Genomic DNA, 15,238 nt, shown 5'->3' with positions numbered 1-15,238 from the left:
TTAGAGTGAGTCATGCTGTAAGGTTTAGTGCACAGTCAAGCCTGTCTCCCCCTTTGTTCCTCATGGCCCCAGAGAGTTATTCTAGTTATAGGTATGATTCAGATTTGTTCTGTCTTTTTTCTTTCTCCAAGTTTTATTTTCCCTTTTGTCTTTGTAGCCTGAGACCTAAGGTAGCTTTTCATCAATCTGATGTTTTGATCAAAAACATCATGAAAATGATGAGACCAAGGAAGCTCCCTAATCCTGCCACATCCCAGACAGGAATGGAGGAAAACTGCTTGTTCTAACCCATCTGAATCACCTAATTTACCTATTACCTTACCTAGTCAGGGTCCTGCCCACGGGAAAGTGGCAGACACGAAGAGTCTGGAAATGGAGGCAGGTGGAAGCTGGGGATTGGCTTCTCAAGGCTTGTGTTGTTAAGGATAGATTTGAGAGTCGTGCATTTAGGTTTCTTCAAGGAAGTACTGTGGCCTGAGGGATAGGAGAATTTAAAACAACTACAAGTAGAGAAAGGAAAGCAAAGGGAGAGCTTAGCTTGTCTCTTAAGCCACTTCCCTCTGCTCCTTCAGTAATCTCACTCATTTGCTACACTTCTTAATCTAGGTGGGTAAGGATTGGGGTCTCTTGGTTTTCTCCCTTTGGCTGAATTCATTAAATAAATAATTATGTAAAAAAACCTGGGAGTTAAACTATATAGCCAGTGATACTGAGTATGCGGAGGTGGATATATTCTGCTGATTCAAAATGCTGGCTCCCTTGGGGACAGATTGTGTCTGTCATTCATTGGGGAGATTCGTAGTGAGAGAGGAAGGAAAAAGTGAGAGCTGAGATGGGGATTGAAAGGAGGTAAGGACATTTCAGTCAGTGGTGACCTTGGGTTTAGAAGCAAGACCTGGCTTATTCAGAGGAGTAGGTTTAAAAGTATGCTGTGTGTTCTTCTTGGATTAATGTGTTTGCTTATTTGTTTGATGTTTTTACCTTTCTTCCTAGAGAGCAGAGATTATCCATCATCTGGCTGATCTGTTGACAGACCAACGTGAGGAGATCCTGTTAGCCAACAAAAAAGACTTGGAGGAGGCAGAGGGTAAAGACAAGTGACTGGGAGTCAGTGTTATGGAAGATTTAGTTTGGTTTTTGTTCTTTGTTTTACTAATAGTTCTTATGTCATAGTCTGCCTAAAGACGAGATTGTTACAGAAGAAATCATGTATTATACATCTTTTTTATTAAGAGTTGCTTGCTAACATTCATTGGGCTTTTTCAAATTGTACATACTGTCTTCAGCTCCTTTCCCAGATACCCTGGTGCAGCCCTGCAGGGGGCTTTTTCTATACCCACAGGTCATGAGCCATGGATACTGTGGCAGTTTCAGTGCAGAAAAAAGATTGAGGACCCCATCATTTTAGACATTCCACTAATAGCAGCTAACACTTACTGAGGCCTTTCCATGTTGCAAGGCATTGTGCTAAAAGGCTTTATAGACAGGATATCATTTTATCTTTATAGCATGGTACCTTTGAGTTCGTTAATATTTATTATACCTATTTTATAGAGGAGGAAACTGAAGCACAAGCAAGTTGACTTATGCCTAAAACCATATGGCCAGTAACAGATCCAGGATTCAAACCCATATGGACTAGGCATGTAAAATCGTTGTGGAAGTAGTTTGTGGGGCCTGTGATGAAAGATAGTGTATCGCGTAGTTAATTAATCCGTGCATAGTCTGCCCAGAGCTAGCAACAGATGCCATCCACAAATGCCCTTGAGGTGCAGATGGTAGAGTGAGTGATACGGCCGAACTCACACTGCAGACAGCTAGATATGTAGAGAGTCAAGTCAGCCTCAGTCTTTCTCTCCTTCCTAATTCTCTGTATCTGCACCCTAAAAAAATGGGGGGTGATTTTATGAGGCTTTGAATTTCCTTTTCTCTTGAATAAATGTGCCTTAAATTAAACATCCAGATTAGTGGTCTTCCCTTCAAAGAAATCTTACAAGGCTGGCTCATCAACATTACTTTGATTTCTTAAAACATTTTGAGCTTTTGCTTTGGAACTTCCTTTAGAATTACATCTGGTCTTTTGAATTTTTGCAGTATTGGAAAGTCATAAAATAGATTTTCAGAAATGGAAAAGATCTTTGATGATAATCTTACCAGTTGTTTAAAAGTAAAAGAATTAAGATCCACTAAGGTTAAAGCTTTTGCTTAAAGTCACACAACTAGTTGTTGGCAGACCTCTGACTTTTGATCCCAGTTTATCTCTCTGGAAATTCATAAGGACACACAGTGGCTTAAGAACAAAGTCCTGGGTATACATGAGCGTGGTGGTCCCCTTTAACTTGGTAAGCGCATTTCAGGAGATGTATCATAAGAAAGTATTTCAGGAAGAGAAAACCATTCTGTATGCAATGATTCTTGGAGCAGGGTTATCACCCTGAAAACCGCAAATGACCTCAGTGTTTATTAATAACATAGATCTAGTTAAGTGCATTAAGCTACGTTAACTCAGTGGAGTATTTAGCAGTAATTACAACAGTTTTGGCAACATGGAAAACACATGCATTGTGAGGTGGAAAATTGGAATGTAACATTTAAGACTGTGTTTAAAACTTGTTAACCCATAGGGAGGGACAAAGTCGGGTGGGCATCTGCCTTTGGCTCGGGTTATGATCCCAGGGTCCTGGGATCAAGTACCTCATTGGGTTCCTTGCTCGCAGGGAGAATGCTTCTCCCTCTGCCTGCCTATCCCCCTACTTGTGCTCGCTCACTCTCTCTCTGACAGATAAAATCTTTAGAAAAAATCACATAGGGAAAAGTGAAGAAAATGGATTGATGTAAGTGGTAAAATGATGATTTAACTTTTTTTTTTTAATATTTATTTGACAGAGAGAAATCACAACTAGGCAGAGAGGCAGGCAGAGAGAGAGGAGGAAGCAGGCTCCCTGCGGAGCAGAGAGCCGGACGTGGGGCTTGATCCCAGGACCCTGGGATCATGACCTGAGCTGAAGGCAGAGGCTTTAACCCACTGAGCCACTCAGGCTCCCCTAACTTTTTTCTTAATATAATGTTGGTTCCTCTCCTCCTAAATGGAAAACTTATTATTATTTTACCTTGGTGGATGTGACTATAAAAAAAAAAAGGAAAGAAAAAAAAAAGAAAGGGAAATTTTTCATCATCTCAACATTAACTATAGTAATGATTTATGTTATGTGTTTCTGGGTGATTTTTCTGGTGTGTGTGTATGTGTATCAGGAGAGTGTGTGTGTGTGTGTGTGTGTGTGTGTGTGTGTGTAGACAGTCACACCATGCAAATGGTATATTTAAATTGAAAGAAAATGCTGTATGTGAAATTATCATAATTCTCTTCAAGTTTTTATTTCTTTTTTTTTTTTTTTTTTTAGATTTTATTTATTTATTTGACAGAGATCACAAGTAGGCAGAGAGACAGGCAGAGAGAGCGGGGGGAGGCAGGCTCCCCGCCGAGCAGAGAGCCTGATGCGGGGCTCAATCCCTGGGATCATGACCTGAGCTGAAGGCAGAGGCTTAACCCACTGAGCCACCCAGGCGCCCCTTAAGTTTTTATTTCAAAAGAAAACATCTGTATTGCTTCTGATTGTAAAAATAAGTCGGTTGTTACAAAAAATTAAAATAATGCTGAGAGAGATCATCAGCAGGCATCTCCATGTCCACATGCGTATATGCAAAATTTGATAAATAGGATTTTACCATGCATGTTTTTTGGTAGTTTCGCATTTTTCGCAAACTGTATCCTGGACAGCTTTCCATAGCAGTTTGTATAGATACATTATTTGTACAACTGCACTGTAGCTCATTGTCTAAATTTTCAAGTTGAATTTGATTCTATTGTAAAAATGCTGTAAAAGGTATCTCATTACATCCAAGTTTGCTTACGCAAAAGACAGATTTCTGATGAAATTGCCAGCACAGTGGGTATTGGCTTAGTGCCTTTACATGGTGAACTATCCTGCCAAGAGCCCCCTAGAGAAGCTGTATAAGGGGCATGTCATTGTCTGCTTGAGACCCCCTAAGCTCGTGTCTGTTCCCCACACAGTGCCATGTGTTCAGTAGAGCAGCTGCGGCCTGCCCAGAGCTGCTCCTTTATCTTGTGTTCTTCAAACCTCTTCAGGGAGACTCGCAGCTCCTCTGCTGAAACGCCTGAGCCTCTCCACATCCAAACTGAACAGCCTGGCCATCGGCCTTCGACAAATTGCAGCCTCCTCACAGGATAGCGTGGGGCGTGTTTTGCGCCGAACCCGAATTGCCAAAAATTTGGAACTAGAACAAGTGACTGTCCCAATTGGAGTCCTGCTGGTCATCTTTGAGTCCCGCCCTGACTGTCTGCCCCAGGTATGGGCCTACCATTGGGGTAGGGGAAGAATATATTTTCAGCAAGTGAAATAAGTCTCCCAAAGATAGTTTTCTTTTTTCTCTTTTTTGGTGAGAAAGTCTTACCTTTTTTCCTCCCTCAGAGGTAATTTTTGGGACTTTTCAGGTCTTTAATTTATGTTACTGATTCTTCTAAGTGATTCCAAAGTAGGTATTCATATGTACATTTTACAGTTGAAGAAACTGAAGTTTATAGAAGTTCCTATTCCTGTCACTTGTAAAGGGTGGAGCTGGGACGTGAACCCAGGTAAAACCTTCACAGCAGAATGCAGGAGCACATTTCTATGTCTCAGCTCACTGGGGCACTTTATTCCCTGACCTCTTCTAGCTTCCTGCAAGGTCATTCACCTAGTAGCTGGTTTTGCCCATGTGAAAAAGATCCTTTATTGTTAATGTCACAGATGGTCTCCTGGATGTAAATCTCTCAGGAAAGCTTTTAGTAGTTCATGGAAACTAGAATGCAACCTCTTTAAGGAACTTGCCTATCACAGGCTAATGTTGAGAAACCCTATGTTAAAAGATTTTACTAAGTAGCCATGCCTTGATTCATAAGGTGGCATTAGAGGGTGCCCCACTGGTTACCCACTCTCCCAGAAGTCTGGGACCATTTTCCCACCATACTGACCAGTAGGATGATACCAGCTTTCTTTGCACTAGCATCAAGTCTTAAGGAGCAGTTCTACTTAAAAACAACAGATGAAAAACCAGCACCTGTTTACTCTAGGACATAGGGTGAGCATGGGAGTCCTCCCTCCCTTAATCCATGAGGATTAAATGGATTAGGTCTTATAAAGTGACTACACAGTGCTTGGCCCAGGAGGAGTACTCAGTTGAGTGCTAACTGTTGCAGTGGTTGCTTTTTCCCTTTGGCTCACTGCTCCCCTCTTTGATCTGCAGGTGGCAGCCTTGGCTATTGCGAGTGGTAACGGCTTGTTACTCAAAGGAGGGAAGGAAGCCACACACAGCAATCGGATTCTTCACCTTTTGGCCCAAGAGGCTCTCTCAATCCATGGAGTCAAAGAGGCCATCCAGCTGGTAGGTCCTTGGGAATGAGCCCCATCAGGCACAGAACCCCAGGTCAGGTATTTGGGTGTTTGAAGCAAAGCTTAGGTTACCTCAGGCCAAGCCACTTGTACAGGCAAGCTTGACTGGAAGAGCAGCAGGTTCTGTGCACCTCCTGACCCTGCATGATGCTTGGCCCAAGGAGTCATCAGTGGCTTGGGAAGGTCACTGTCATACAGCTGTGCCCTGGCACTGTGATTTACAAGAATGTCTGGTAGCCCTCCGTTCTTGGGGCACACTTACATAGAGTGTCAGGTCAGGGTTCTGCCCACTGGCAGAGTGATTTAGGGCAAGTCAGATGAAACACAGTTTATGAAGCCATTGTGCAGCATGTGAGTATGAGACCATGCTACTATCACTGTTGTCATTGTGCTCGTTATGTTAACTATCGTCTTACTCTCCTCAATCAGCAAGTGGAGTCTTTGAACTGGACTGTAATAGCTGGAGTTTATTGAGCACCTGCTGTAGGCAAGGCAGCTTCCATCCGTGCCTCATTCAGCCCTCACAACAACCTTAGTAGGAAAATGCCATCAGTATTAGGGAAAAAACAGGCTCAGTGCTAAAAGTAACTCACAGAAAATCATACAGTCTGTGGGAGAGTGTAGATTTGAACTTCAGCTGACTCCAGATCCTTTTCTTTCTCTATTGAGGCCCACTTACTCCAACATGCCGGGATTCTGCTGGCTGCTGGGACAGTGTCTGTAAACCCACTGCCTTACATACTCACTGACAAGAATTGGATTTTTTCCTATAGCAACATAGGGGGTGGAAATGGCACAGACTTGATGGATTCAAATCCCGGCTCTGCTGCATCCTAGCTTAATTAGACAGGTTTCCTTTCAGCCCTCTTCCTGCTGCTGTATCATATCCATACAGTAAATTGTGCAGATCTTATGCGAACAGCTCTAGGACTTTTTCCATGGATCCACGTACACACATACATAACTGGCAGCCTTATCCAGCTGTAGAATGTTTGCAGCACCCCAGAAGGTTCCTTTGTCCCTCCTAATCAGTATGGCCCTCTTCCCCCTGCAGTGCCCACCTCTTTGCTTCTTTGACATTTAATCTGTTTTGGTTCTTCTTCTTTTTTTTTTTTTTAAAGATTTTATTTATTTACTTGACAGGCAGAGATCACAAGTAGGCAGAGAGGCAGGCTCCCTGCTGAGCAGAGAGCCCGATGCGGGGCTCAATCCCAGGACCCTGAGATCACGACCTGAGCCAAAGGCAGAGGCTTTAACGCACTGAGCCACCCAGGTGCCCCTGTTTTGGTTATTCTTGAACTTCATTATAAATGGCATAATACAAAATACACTCTTTTGTGTTGTTGGGGTTTTAAAAATTATTTGAGAGAGAGGGAGAGGAGGGGGAAGGGGCACAGAAAGAGGGAGAAGCAGGCTCCCTGCTCCGATGCTGGGGCTCAATCCCTGGGATCATGACCTGAGCCAAAGACAGACGCTTAACCAACTGAGCCACCCAGGCACTCATTATGTTGTATTTCTTTTGTTCACCTTTATGTCTTTGAAGGTCATCCACGATGTTACTTCCAGCCGTTGTTTTCTCTTGTCTGTTGTCATATGGTGTCCCATTTACATGTATATGCTACAGTTTGTCCTTTCTTCCTTGGCCAACTTTAGGGTTGTTTCCGATTTGGGGCTACACAGAATAAAGTTGCTATGAACATTCTCGTACATACGTATTTGTATTTCTGTTGTAAGTAACATGACATGGGTGAAATTAAAAGAGGAGGGGAGGGTGCCTGGGTGGCTCAGTGGGTTAAGCCGCTGCCTTCGGCTCAGGTCATGATCTCAGGGTCCTGGGATCGAGTCCCGCATCGGGCTCTCTGCTCAGCAGCGAGCCTGCTTCCCTCTCTCTCTCTGCCTGCCTCTCTGTCTACTTGTGATCTCTCTCTGTCAAATAAATAAATAAAATCTTTAAAAAAAAAAAAAAGAGGGGAAAAGGCCATCACCCCAGTGCCTTGACAAGCGCTTCATCGCAGGATAGAAGTGGTCAGCAGCACTCTGGGTGCTGCTACTTTGTATTTCGTTAGGTCAGATGTCATTTTTGTTTTTATTCTGTACCTCTTCAGGTGAATACCAGAGAAGAAGTGGAGGATCTTTGTCGTCTAGACAAAATGATAGATCTGATCATTCCACGAGGCTCTTCCCAGCTGGTCAGAGATATCCAGAAAGCTGCTAAGGGAATCCCAGTGATGGGGCACAGTGAGGGCATCTGCCACATGTATGTGGATTCAGAGGCCAGCGTTGATAAAGTCACCAGACTGGGTGAGCTGGATGGGGCCCCTGCTGTTTGCAGACAAGATATTTATTAGATCCTGTGTGGCTTGGGAGCACATTATTAGAAACAGTTCTTTGTCTTCCTTTTTTCAGTCCGAGACTCTAAATGTGAATATCCAGCTGCCTGTAATGCTTTGGAGACTCTCTTAATCCACCGAGATCTGCTGAGAACACCATTATTTGACCAGATCATTGACATGCTGAGAGTGGAACAGGTATGACAAGTCCCAGGACTCATACATCACTTCCTGTCTTCCATTTTGAGATTTCAAAGCCTGTGGGATTAGACCAAGAGCAGCTGCCATACCATTTATGGCAATTTAAGAAGCAGTATTTTTGAGCATTAACTGTGGACATAGTTCTGTGCTCAGTAAACAGCGAGTAAGACACATCCCTGCTTTGTCAAAATCTAGTAGATGGAAGAAACCCATACTCCAATAGCTGTATTACAGAGTGGAATGTGGTAAGTGCTAAGAGAGGCAAAGATAAGACAGATCACGTGGCAGTTCTGTTTCTGGGAGCCTTTTATTCAGGCAGCCTTGTTTAAAGTTTATTTCTGAACACATATTTCTGCTTGGATTTGATTTGGAAAGATTGTACAGAAATGTTTTCAAACAGAGATTTATATGTGTCCACCCCTCCACCAGTGTCTTCAGTTACCAGTATTGATGTACTTAATACGATGATATTTGGGAGTCAGCAATTTGTATAATGTTCTCTCTAGACTGTTTTATTACCATTTCATTGAGGTTGTAAAAACCAGTGCCGGTAAGTTTCAGACAAATGTATGTTCCATCTTAAGTTACTAATTACAAGAAAATAGATGCTCTCCAGGCAAAAGTGGGCAATCTCAAGTTTTCTGGCAGAACACATTGTAAACTTTAATATCTGATGTCATGGCACCCTTTCATAATTACATAAACAAGCGCAACATTTAGAGAAAGTGGCTGCTGGCCTTGGTTGCTTTGACCCTGAGTGTGTCTTTTCCCTTTCATCCTTTACCTAGAAAGGAAGGCCCCAGTCATCTTACAAATGGGTGGGCATGGTCCCAATGAGAGCCTGAAAGGATTGTTTTGAAAATGAAAATGTACCCCACAAATTAAAATGGAATTAGATTACATGATCACTCATGTTTGGGACCTTCCTTGATACTATTGGCCTATTTGATGGGCCACCTGTGTATGCCATACACCACACTGAACTGGACTAGACAGGAGGAAAATTGTCCTTTAGCCAGGAATAAAACTCCCATTCCTGATTCAGATAAACCCCTGATATCTTTAGTCATTCTCAAGATTGCCTTGCAATATTCTTTGAATCAAAATCAGTCAATAAGTGTACTTCATGTAACACCTTTGTATTGCCAGAAGTAAAACAGCAGGGTGACTTGCCCGGAGCTAGGGCTCAGGGATGGGTTTCCTCTCCCTGAGGAGAACATGGTTGGTCCTCAGGCCTGGAGGAAGAGGGGTTCCAGGTAAAAGGGCCTTGGGAACAACAAGAATAGGACAAACACTGCTTGTTGTAACTTGAGCGAAAGCAAGAGCTTGGTCCCCAAGAATCAAGGCTTGAACCCTGCCCTGTGGAGGTCTCAGAGAATGAAGCCTAAGTGGGATCAGACTTGTGAGGGGGGACCCTCAGTGTCCAGCCCCCAGTTCTTAAATTCCTCCAGCCAGGAGCACGATTAGCCCCCAAGTCTGTCACTGAGCTGAGCCTAGAGGTGGGGCCTGACAAAAGTTGGAAGTCTGACAAGTAACCACAGTTTGACCTGGCTACCAACTAAATACTCTTTTCCTCTAAAGCACACCTATGACTTCTCTGGAGGGAAGGAGTAGAAATGTATACGAGCCATCTCCCCCTTTCCATGTGACTCCATGTCTGAGTCCCATATGCAGGGGATGGGATTTTTGTAGTCAAGTGTTCATTTCAGTAAGATGCCAGCGGTTGAGGGCTTATGTTGATAGCCTGTTAAATGCCTTGCACATTCTTAACATTCAGAGGCTTCCTGCTTAAATCCCTGTTCCAGTTTTAACTGAGGGCCCCTTGCTGGCAAGGGGCCAGTCGGCATTTTCCCAAGCAGAGCATCCTGGAGGGTGGAGCACTGCTTCTAAAAGGAAGGCAGGGCTGGTTTAATCGTCTGTGCCACAGCAGCCACAGGCTCCCCTCTTCGGGCTCGTCTGGCTATTTGGTCGTAGAGAAGAAGTGTGAGCTGGCTTCCTGCTGCTGTGTTTATATTGTCACCCCTCAACTTCCTCTGCTCCAGGTGAAAATTCATGCGGGCCCCAAATTCGCTTCCTATCTGACCTTCAGCCCCTCTGAAGTGAAGTCCCTCCGAACGGAGTATGGGGACCTGGAGTTGTGCATTGAAGTGGTGGACAGCGTCCAGGAGGCCATTGACCACATCCACAAGTACGGCAGCTCGCACACAGATGTCATCGTCACGGAGAATGGTCAGTGCACATGTGCACACGTGCCTCAGGCATACGGTGCCTGGTTTTTCCACCTTGGTCTCCATGGGGTCCTGCTCCTCTCAGCCCCTCTGGCTACAGGAAAACATAGTCTGAATAGACTAATGATAATGCCTGGCATCGGTTGTATTTGCGCATCTGCTGCCTCCTTGTATTGTCACAGCGGCCCCAGGGGAGGAGGCAGGGAAGAGATGGTTAGCTACACTCTGGAGATGAGTCACTCTTTGTCGCAGGGATTACCATTTAATCCAGACAACAGTCTCTCCAGGCTTTTGGAATAAACCCATTTACAGCTGAGGAAACTCAGGCTCAGGGGGCTGAGGGCAGAAGCGGCTCTTCACACACATTCATTCATTGCACAGTTATGTACTGAGAGACCCCAAGGTGTCAGGCACTGGAGGCCCAGTGGGAAAGGCAGCCAGCATGGTCCCTCAAGGGATCTGTGGTTGGCTTATTGGGGAATCACAACACCACCAATAATAATAGCTAATGTTTACTAGGACTTACATGTGCTAGGTTATGGGGGGAGTGCTCTGTGGATGTCAAGTCCTTTATCCTCCACACAACCCTATGAGCTAGGTAATATTCTTAGTCTCCATTTTGTTCAGGCACAGAGAGGTTCAGAAACCTGCTCAAGGTCACCCAGCTAGTGGGCATGGCATGGAATTGGAATTCAGACTTAGGGATTCTGGTTCTGGAGTCTTATAAAGAGATAGTATAGTTAAGCTGTTGCAGCATGAAGGTATGTCTACAGGGGGAGATCTGTATTCCAAGCCAGTCTTTTCCAGGCAACTACTCTTTCCATAACAGGGACTGATGAAGCTGGGTTAGCCTTCTTCCTTTTCAGATTTTTCACAAGTCTGCATGTTTAATGTGTGGGGAAGCTCTTCGGGGGCCTGGGCCCAGCCCTGGTCAGTCACCCATGAGTGACTATAAGGAGGGATATTTTCCATGGGTCACCCTAACTCAGTGTCCTCTCTTTATGTTGCAGAGAAAACAGCAGAGTTCTTTCTCCAGCACGTAGATAGTGCCTGTGTGTTCTGGAATGCCAGCACTCGCTTCTCTGATGGCTACCGGTTCGGACTGGGTAAGAAAGATTCTGATCAGAAGAAAAAGAGGCCCCTTTTTGAATCACCGTGTCCAAGGAGCTGGTGAGGGTGGAGGAGACACCTGTTCTTTGAAGTCACATGCTTGATTAAGATAAAAGAGAAGAATTGTGGGAGGGCGGTTGATGAGAGAAAATCCTCAGAGCAACCATGGGCTGGGAGAAGTCCTGTGTTCTAAACATTTTGTGTATTAAGAAGGTAGGTACTTGTTTTTCATTTTCATAGATCTTTGAAATTCAGAGAAGTGAAGTAACTTGCCTAAAGCTCCCCCAGCTGTCTCCCAGACCCACACTTGGACAGTCCAGAGCCTGGGTTGTTCCCATTACAGTATGGGCAGAGCACAGCATGCCTGCGTGCACAGGTCATGACAGGCATGCATGCCGAGGTCCCTCAGGAGCTGTTGCAGACTCACTCCTTCAAAGAGATAAAGCCAGGTTGCCTGAGAGGGATTCCCCGTGAGGACAAGACAATAGAAGGTTTTAATACGTATGCTGGACTTAAATAGGCAGTATAAAAAACAAGTCCAGAGGTGCAAGATTTATTTCTAAAGCACGCCTTTGAAATAAAAAGCTCCAGAAAAGTAACTTTAGGAAAAAAAGAAAGGAAGAAAGACCTCCCCCTTCTCCCCATCCATCATTAGAAATAAAGTCGGGGCACCTGGCTGGCTCAGGTAGAGTATACAGCTCTTGATCTCAGGGTTGTGAGTTCGAGCCCCATGAAGAAAGAAAAAAAGAAAATCTCCATTCCCCAGTATAGAGATTTTCAGATGGTCTCTGGTTTTCCGGGGTACCATTATAAAGCGCACCAATAGGCATTTGTGACACATCTGAGAATTATTTTAATTCCTCTGAACTTTTTAATAGATCTGCCTAGAGAACAGTTCTCACTGAATTACTAAAGATTGTTAAAGAGAATTTTACCCAGTTATTCTTAGTCATTAGGCTCTTTACTGTTAGTTACCTATTTCTGTTATGTTGGGGTTTTGATTTAATTGTCACATCCCTTCCTTTCACTGACTTTCATCTTCCATGTTGTTGATGAAGAAATAGCAGCATACTTTTAGGGACTGAGGTACCTAGCTTTCAAGCAAAAGTCCAGGATGGGGAAAGAGCAAATGACCACTCCATCGTCTGTCCATCATGTGCTCAGAGCAAACACTCAAACTCTGGTTGAGTTAAATTCCTATGAAGTGCATTAATAACAGTGACAGATGGTGTTTATTGAGCATTTACATATTCTCAGCACTGTGCTAAGTGTATCACATGCATGTATCACTTAGTTTTACGTGATGGGTTCTATTCTGTTCCTCGTTTTCCAAATGAACAGAAGCAGGGAAGATGGTTCAACCATGTGCCCAAAGTCTTGTGGTCCCTATGCTATTAAACCAGAATTCAAATCTGGTGGTCACACTGTCCTTGCCAACCACTACTTCCTGGCACGTCCTCACTCAGGCCTCTGCGCTGCTGGTCTCTACCTGTAGCGCCTCTCCACCTGCCCCTCCACTGGCTGGATCCTTGTCATTGTTCAGGTTTCAGAGGAAAGTCCCTTCTCAGGGAGACTCTCCCTAACCACTCTACCAGTGTGGTGGCCCCCCACCTCACACAGTCTGTCCCAGCACCCTTCCCTGCACTCCCAAGCACCACAAGGAATTATTTGCTAAACTATTCTTTGACTGCCTTGCCCACAAAAGTATGAGCTCTAAGATAACATGACCTTGCATTGGGTATTCACCACTGCCTCCCCAGGGCCCAACATGGTGCCTTTTACAAAGTACACACTCAGGAAAATTGTGACGGACAAGGGAACCCTGCCTCCACTGTATCCCATGCGGGACACCCATGGAAAACCCCTAACGCCATGACTCTAAGCTTAGAGCAAGAGGGAAGGAAAACGAACAGTCCCCTTTCGTGTATTCAGTAACTGTCTAGTGAGTGCCTATGTACTAAGAATTCTGGGGGATACTGAGAACATGTCCCATCCCTTCCATTCTGGGACTTAGAGAATAGTTGAGGAGATGAAACCTTGATACTGCACATTGTTTTATACTTCAAAAAATGCCTGAATGTCAAATTATGATACACAGTCTAGACACCAAGCAGATATCAGCCAGCACTCCTGGTATTGTCAAAATACATTTGGGATAAAAGTGTGGAGGAGAGTCCACACATTGTATTTTATCAGAAGTCGAGGGCTTATGATTCATAATGACCAGAGGACACGTTGAAGGGAACCGTGGAGCTCAAGCTGATCTGGGAAGGATGGAGCAGGAGTGGGCAGGGTGAGAGGGTGGCTCATGAGGAGAAGAAGAGCTGTGGGTCTGATGGGCGGATGGGAAGCAGAGGCTGGGAAAAGCCGCATCCTCATCCGTGCTTTTCCTCAGGAGCCGAAGTGGGCATCAGCACGTCGAGGATCCACGCCCGGGGACCAGTGGGACTTGAGGGACTGCTCACCACTAAGTGGCTGCTGCGAGGGCAGGACCACGTGGTCTCGGATTTCTCAGAGCATGGAAGTTTAAAATACCTTCACGAGAACCTCCCTGTACCTCAGAGAAATACCAACTGAAAGCATTCCAAGAAGAGCCGGGAAAGATTCAAGAGGGCTTCATAGTTAAACCTGTCTTAAGAATCTCAGGGGATGAGCCATTTCTCATCTCCGACTTCGTGGAAGGGTATGCCTGTTGGAAAGTGCACCTAGATGCTTCTGGGCTCCATTTGGCTACGCCAGGGATGGCTAAGGTGCATATTCCAATTCACCCATCTCTTTCTTAGAAAATAATCGCTGTGATTGGGGGCTTCGCTTAATTGCTGCAGTTAGGGACGTCACTTCATATGGTCCAGTTCCTTCATGATAGGTACAGAAAGGTGCAGCTTCCCCACAAAAAAGTCAACGGGAAAATCATGGCCGCTTTTACCTTTTTATCGCCTCAATGAGGTAACATCTCCCCTGACGTTTGATTGGCACTAGAACCCATCACACCTAGTATGTTTTTCCGCATTTCATCTCCTTACGTGCACACTCATCTTCGAAAAGGAAAGGCTTGGAATTTAGAAGAGAGGCAGCTCTTCATTTCAGCATTCTCATCAGAAACAGTCGCAAAAATGGACTGAATCATTTCCATGGGGAGGATTGACCTTTTATATTTATTGTGGATTAAGATAAAGCAGTATTCCAGACACTTGTGCCTCTCCGAGTCCAGAAGATTCAGCACGACTGGGGATGCCGTTGGAACCTGGAGCTGCGAGTCCTGGGATAAAGTATCTACAGCAATTATGCTTGAAATTTTTATATAAATTATTTTGTCATCCTACCCTTTTCCTCCAAAACAAAAATTAGAAGGTTATTTTAATACTTTGGATTCTTCCCCCTTTTTGAGAAATAAAGTTCTTATGAAAAGCCTGTATGTGTGGTTAAAGTCCGCACCCTCGCTTGCCCTGCCCCTCTTCTTCCTCTGCCCTCCCTGGGCCCACACGCCTGCTTTGACACGATGGCTCTTCTCGGGAAGCTGGTTGGGGAGACCGTCTGTCTGCCTCATGTGTCCGTGGAGGCAGATCCCAGGGGATGAACCCAGCCTGACAGAGGAGAGGAAAACAGGAGATTGGGCCCCAGAGCATCAGGACTGAGCATGGTGACAGAATGAGGTCAGCGGGTATGGACAGCACAAGTGTGCTGCCGCGGTGCCAGGACCACACAGCCTCCACTCGGGCAGCTGTGGTCCCAGACCCGACATCCTATTCACTTCGGAAGACCCTCCCTCCATCCAGCTCCTGTTTTAGAGTCCCTGGTGCTCAACAGTCTGCAGTTAAAAGCTCTCTTGTCTCATGGGGGCCCTTCCAAAGAGAGAAGCGCTCACTGGCATGCTGCTGCTTAGCCTTCAAGGATGTTTTATGAGCAAAAGAATCACAGT

At 44.9% G+C, this 15,238-nt stretch overlaps 1 protein-coding gene across 4 annotated transcripts in view; it reads left to right on the top strand.

Moving 5' to 3' along the window:
* Positions 1 to 14,726, top strand: part of ALDH18A1 (aldehyde dehydrogenase 18 family member A1) — a 40,991-nt gene extending 26,265 nt beyond the window's left edge. For all 4 annotated transcript variants that reach the window (XM_046027422.1, XM_046027421.1, XM_046027420.1 and 1 more), the window contains exons 11-18: positions 994 to 1,087; positions 4,148 to 4,368; positions 5,305 to 5,442; positions 7,556 to 7,751; positions 7,857 to 7,978; positions 10,024 to 10,210; positions 11,220 to 11,315; positions 13,715 to 14,726. In XM_046027422.1, coding sequence (XP_045883378.1) covers positions 994 to 1,087; positions 4,148 to 4,368; positions 5,305 to 5,442; positions 7,556 to 7,751; positions 7,857 to 7,978; positions 10,024 to 10,210; positions 11,220 to 11,315; positions 13,715 to 13,896 — 1,236 coding nt within the window. In that variant the 3' untranslated portion in view covers positions 13,897 to 14,726. The remainder of the gene's footprint in view (positions 1 to 993; positions 1,088 to 4,147; positions 4,369 to 5,304; positions 5,443 to 7,555; positions 7,752 to 7,856; positions 7,979 to 10,023; positions 10,211 to 11,219; positions 11,316 to 13,714) is intronic.
* Positions 14,727 to 15,238: the final 512 nt, after the last annotated feature.

This window comes from Meles meles, chromosome 13 (assembly GCF_922984935.1).
Source record: "Meles meles chromosome 13, mMelMel3.1 paternal haplotype, whole genome shotgun sequence".
NCBI lineage: Eukaryota > Metazoa > Chordata > Mammalia > Carnivora > Mustelidae > Meles > Meles meles.
This window is presented reverse-complemented; position numbering and strand designations above follow the sequence as displayed.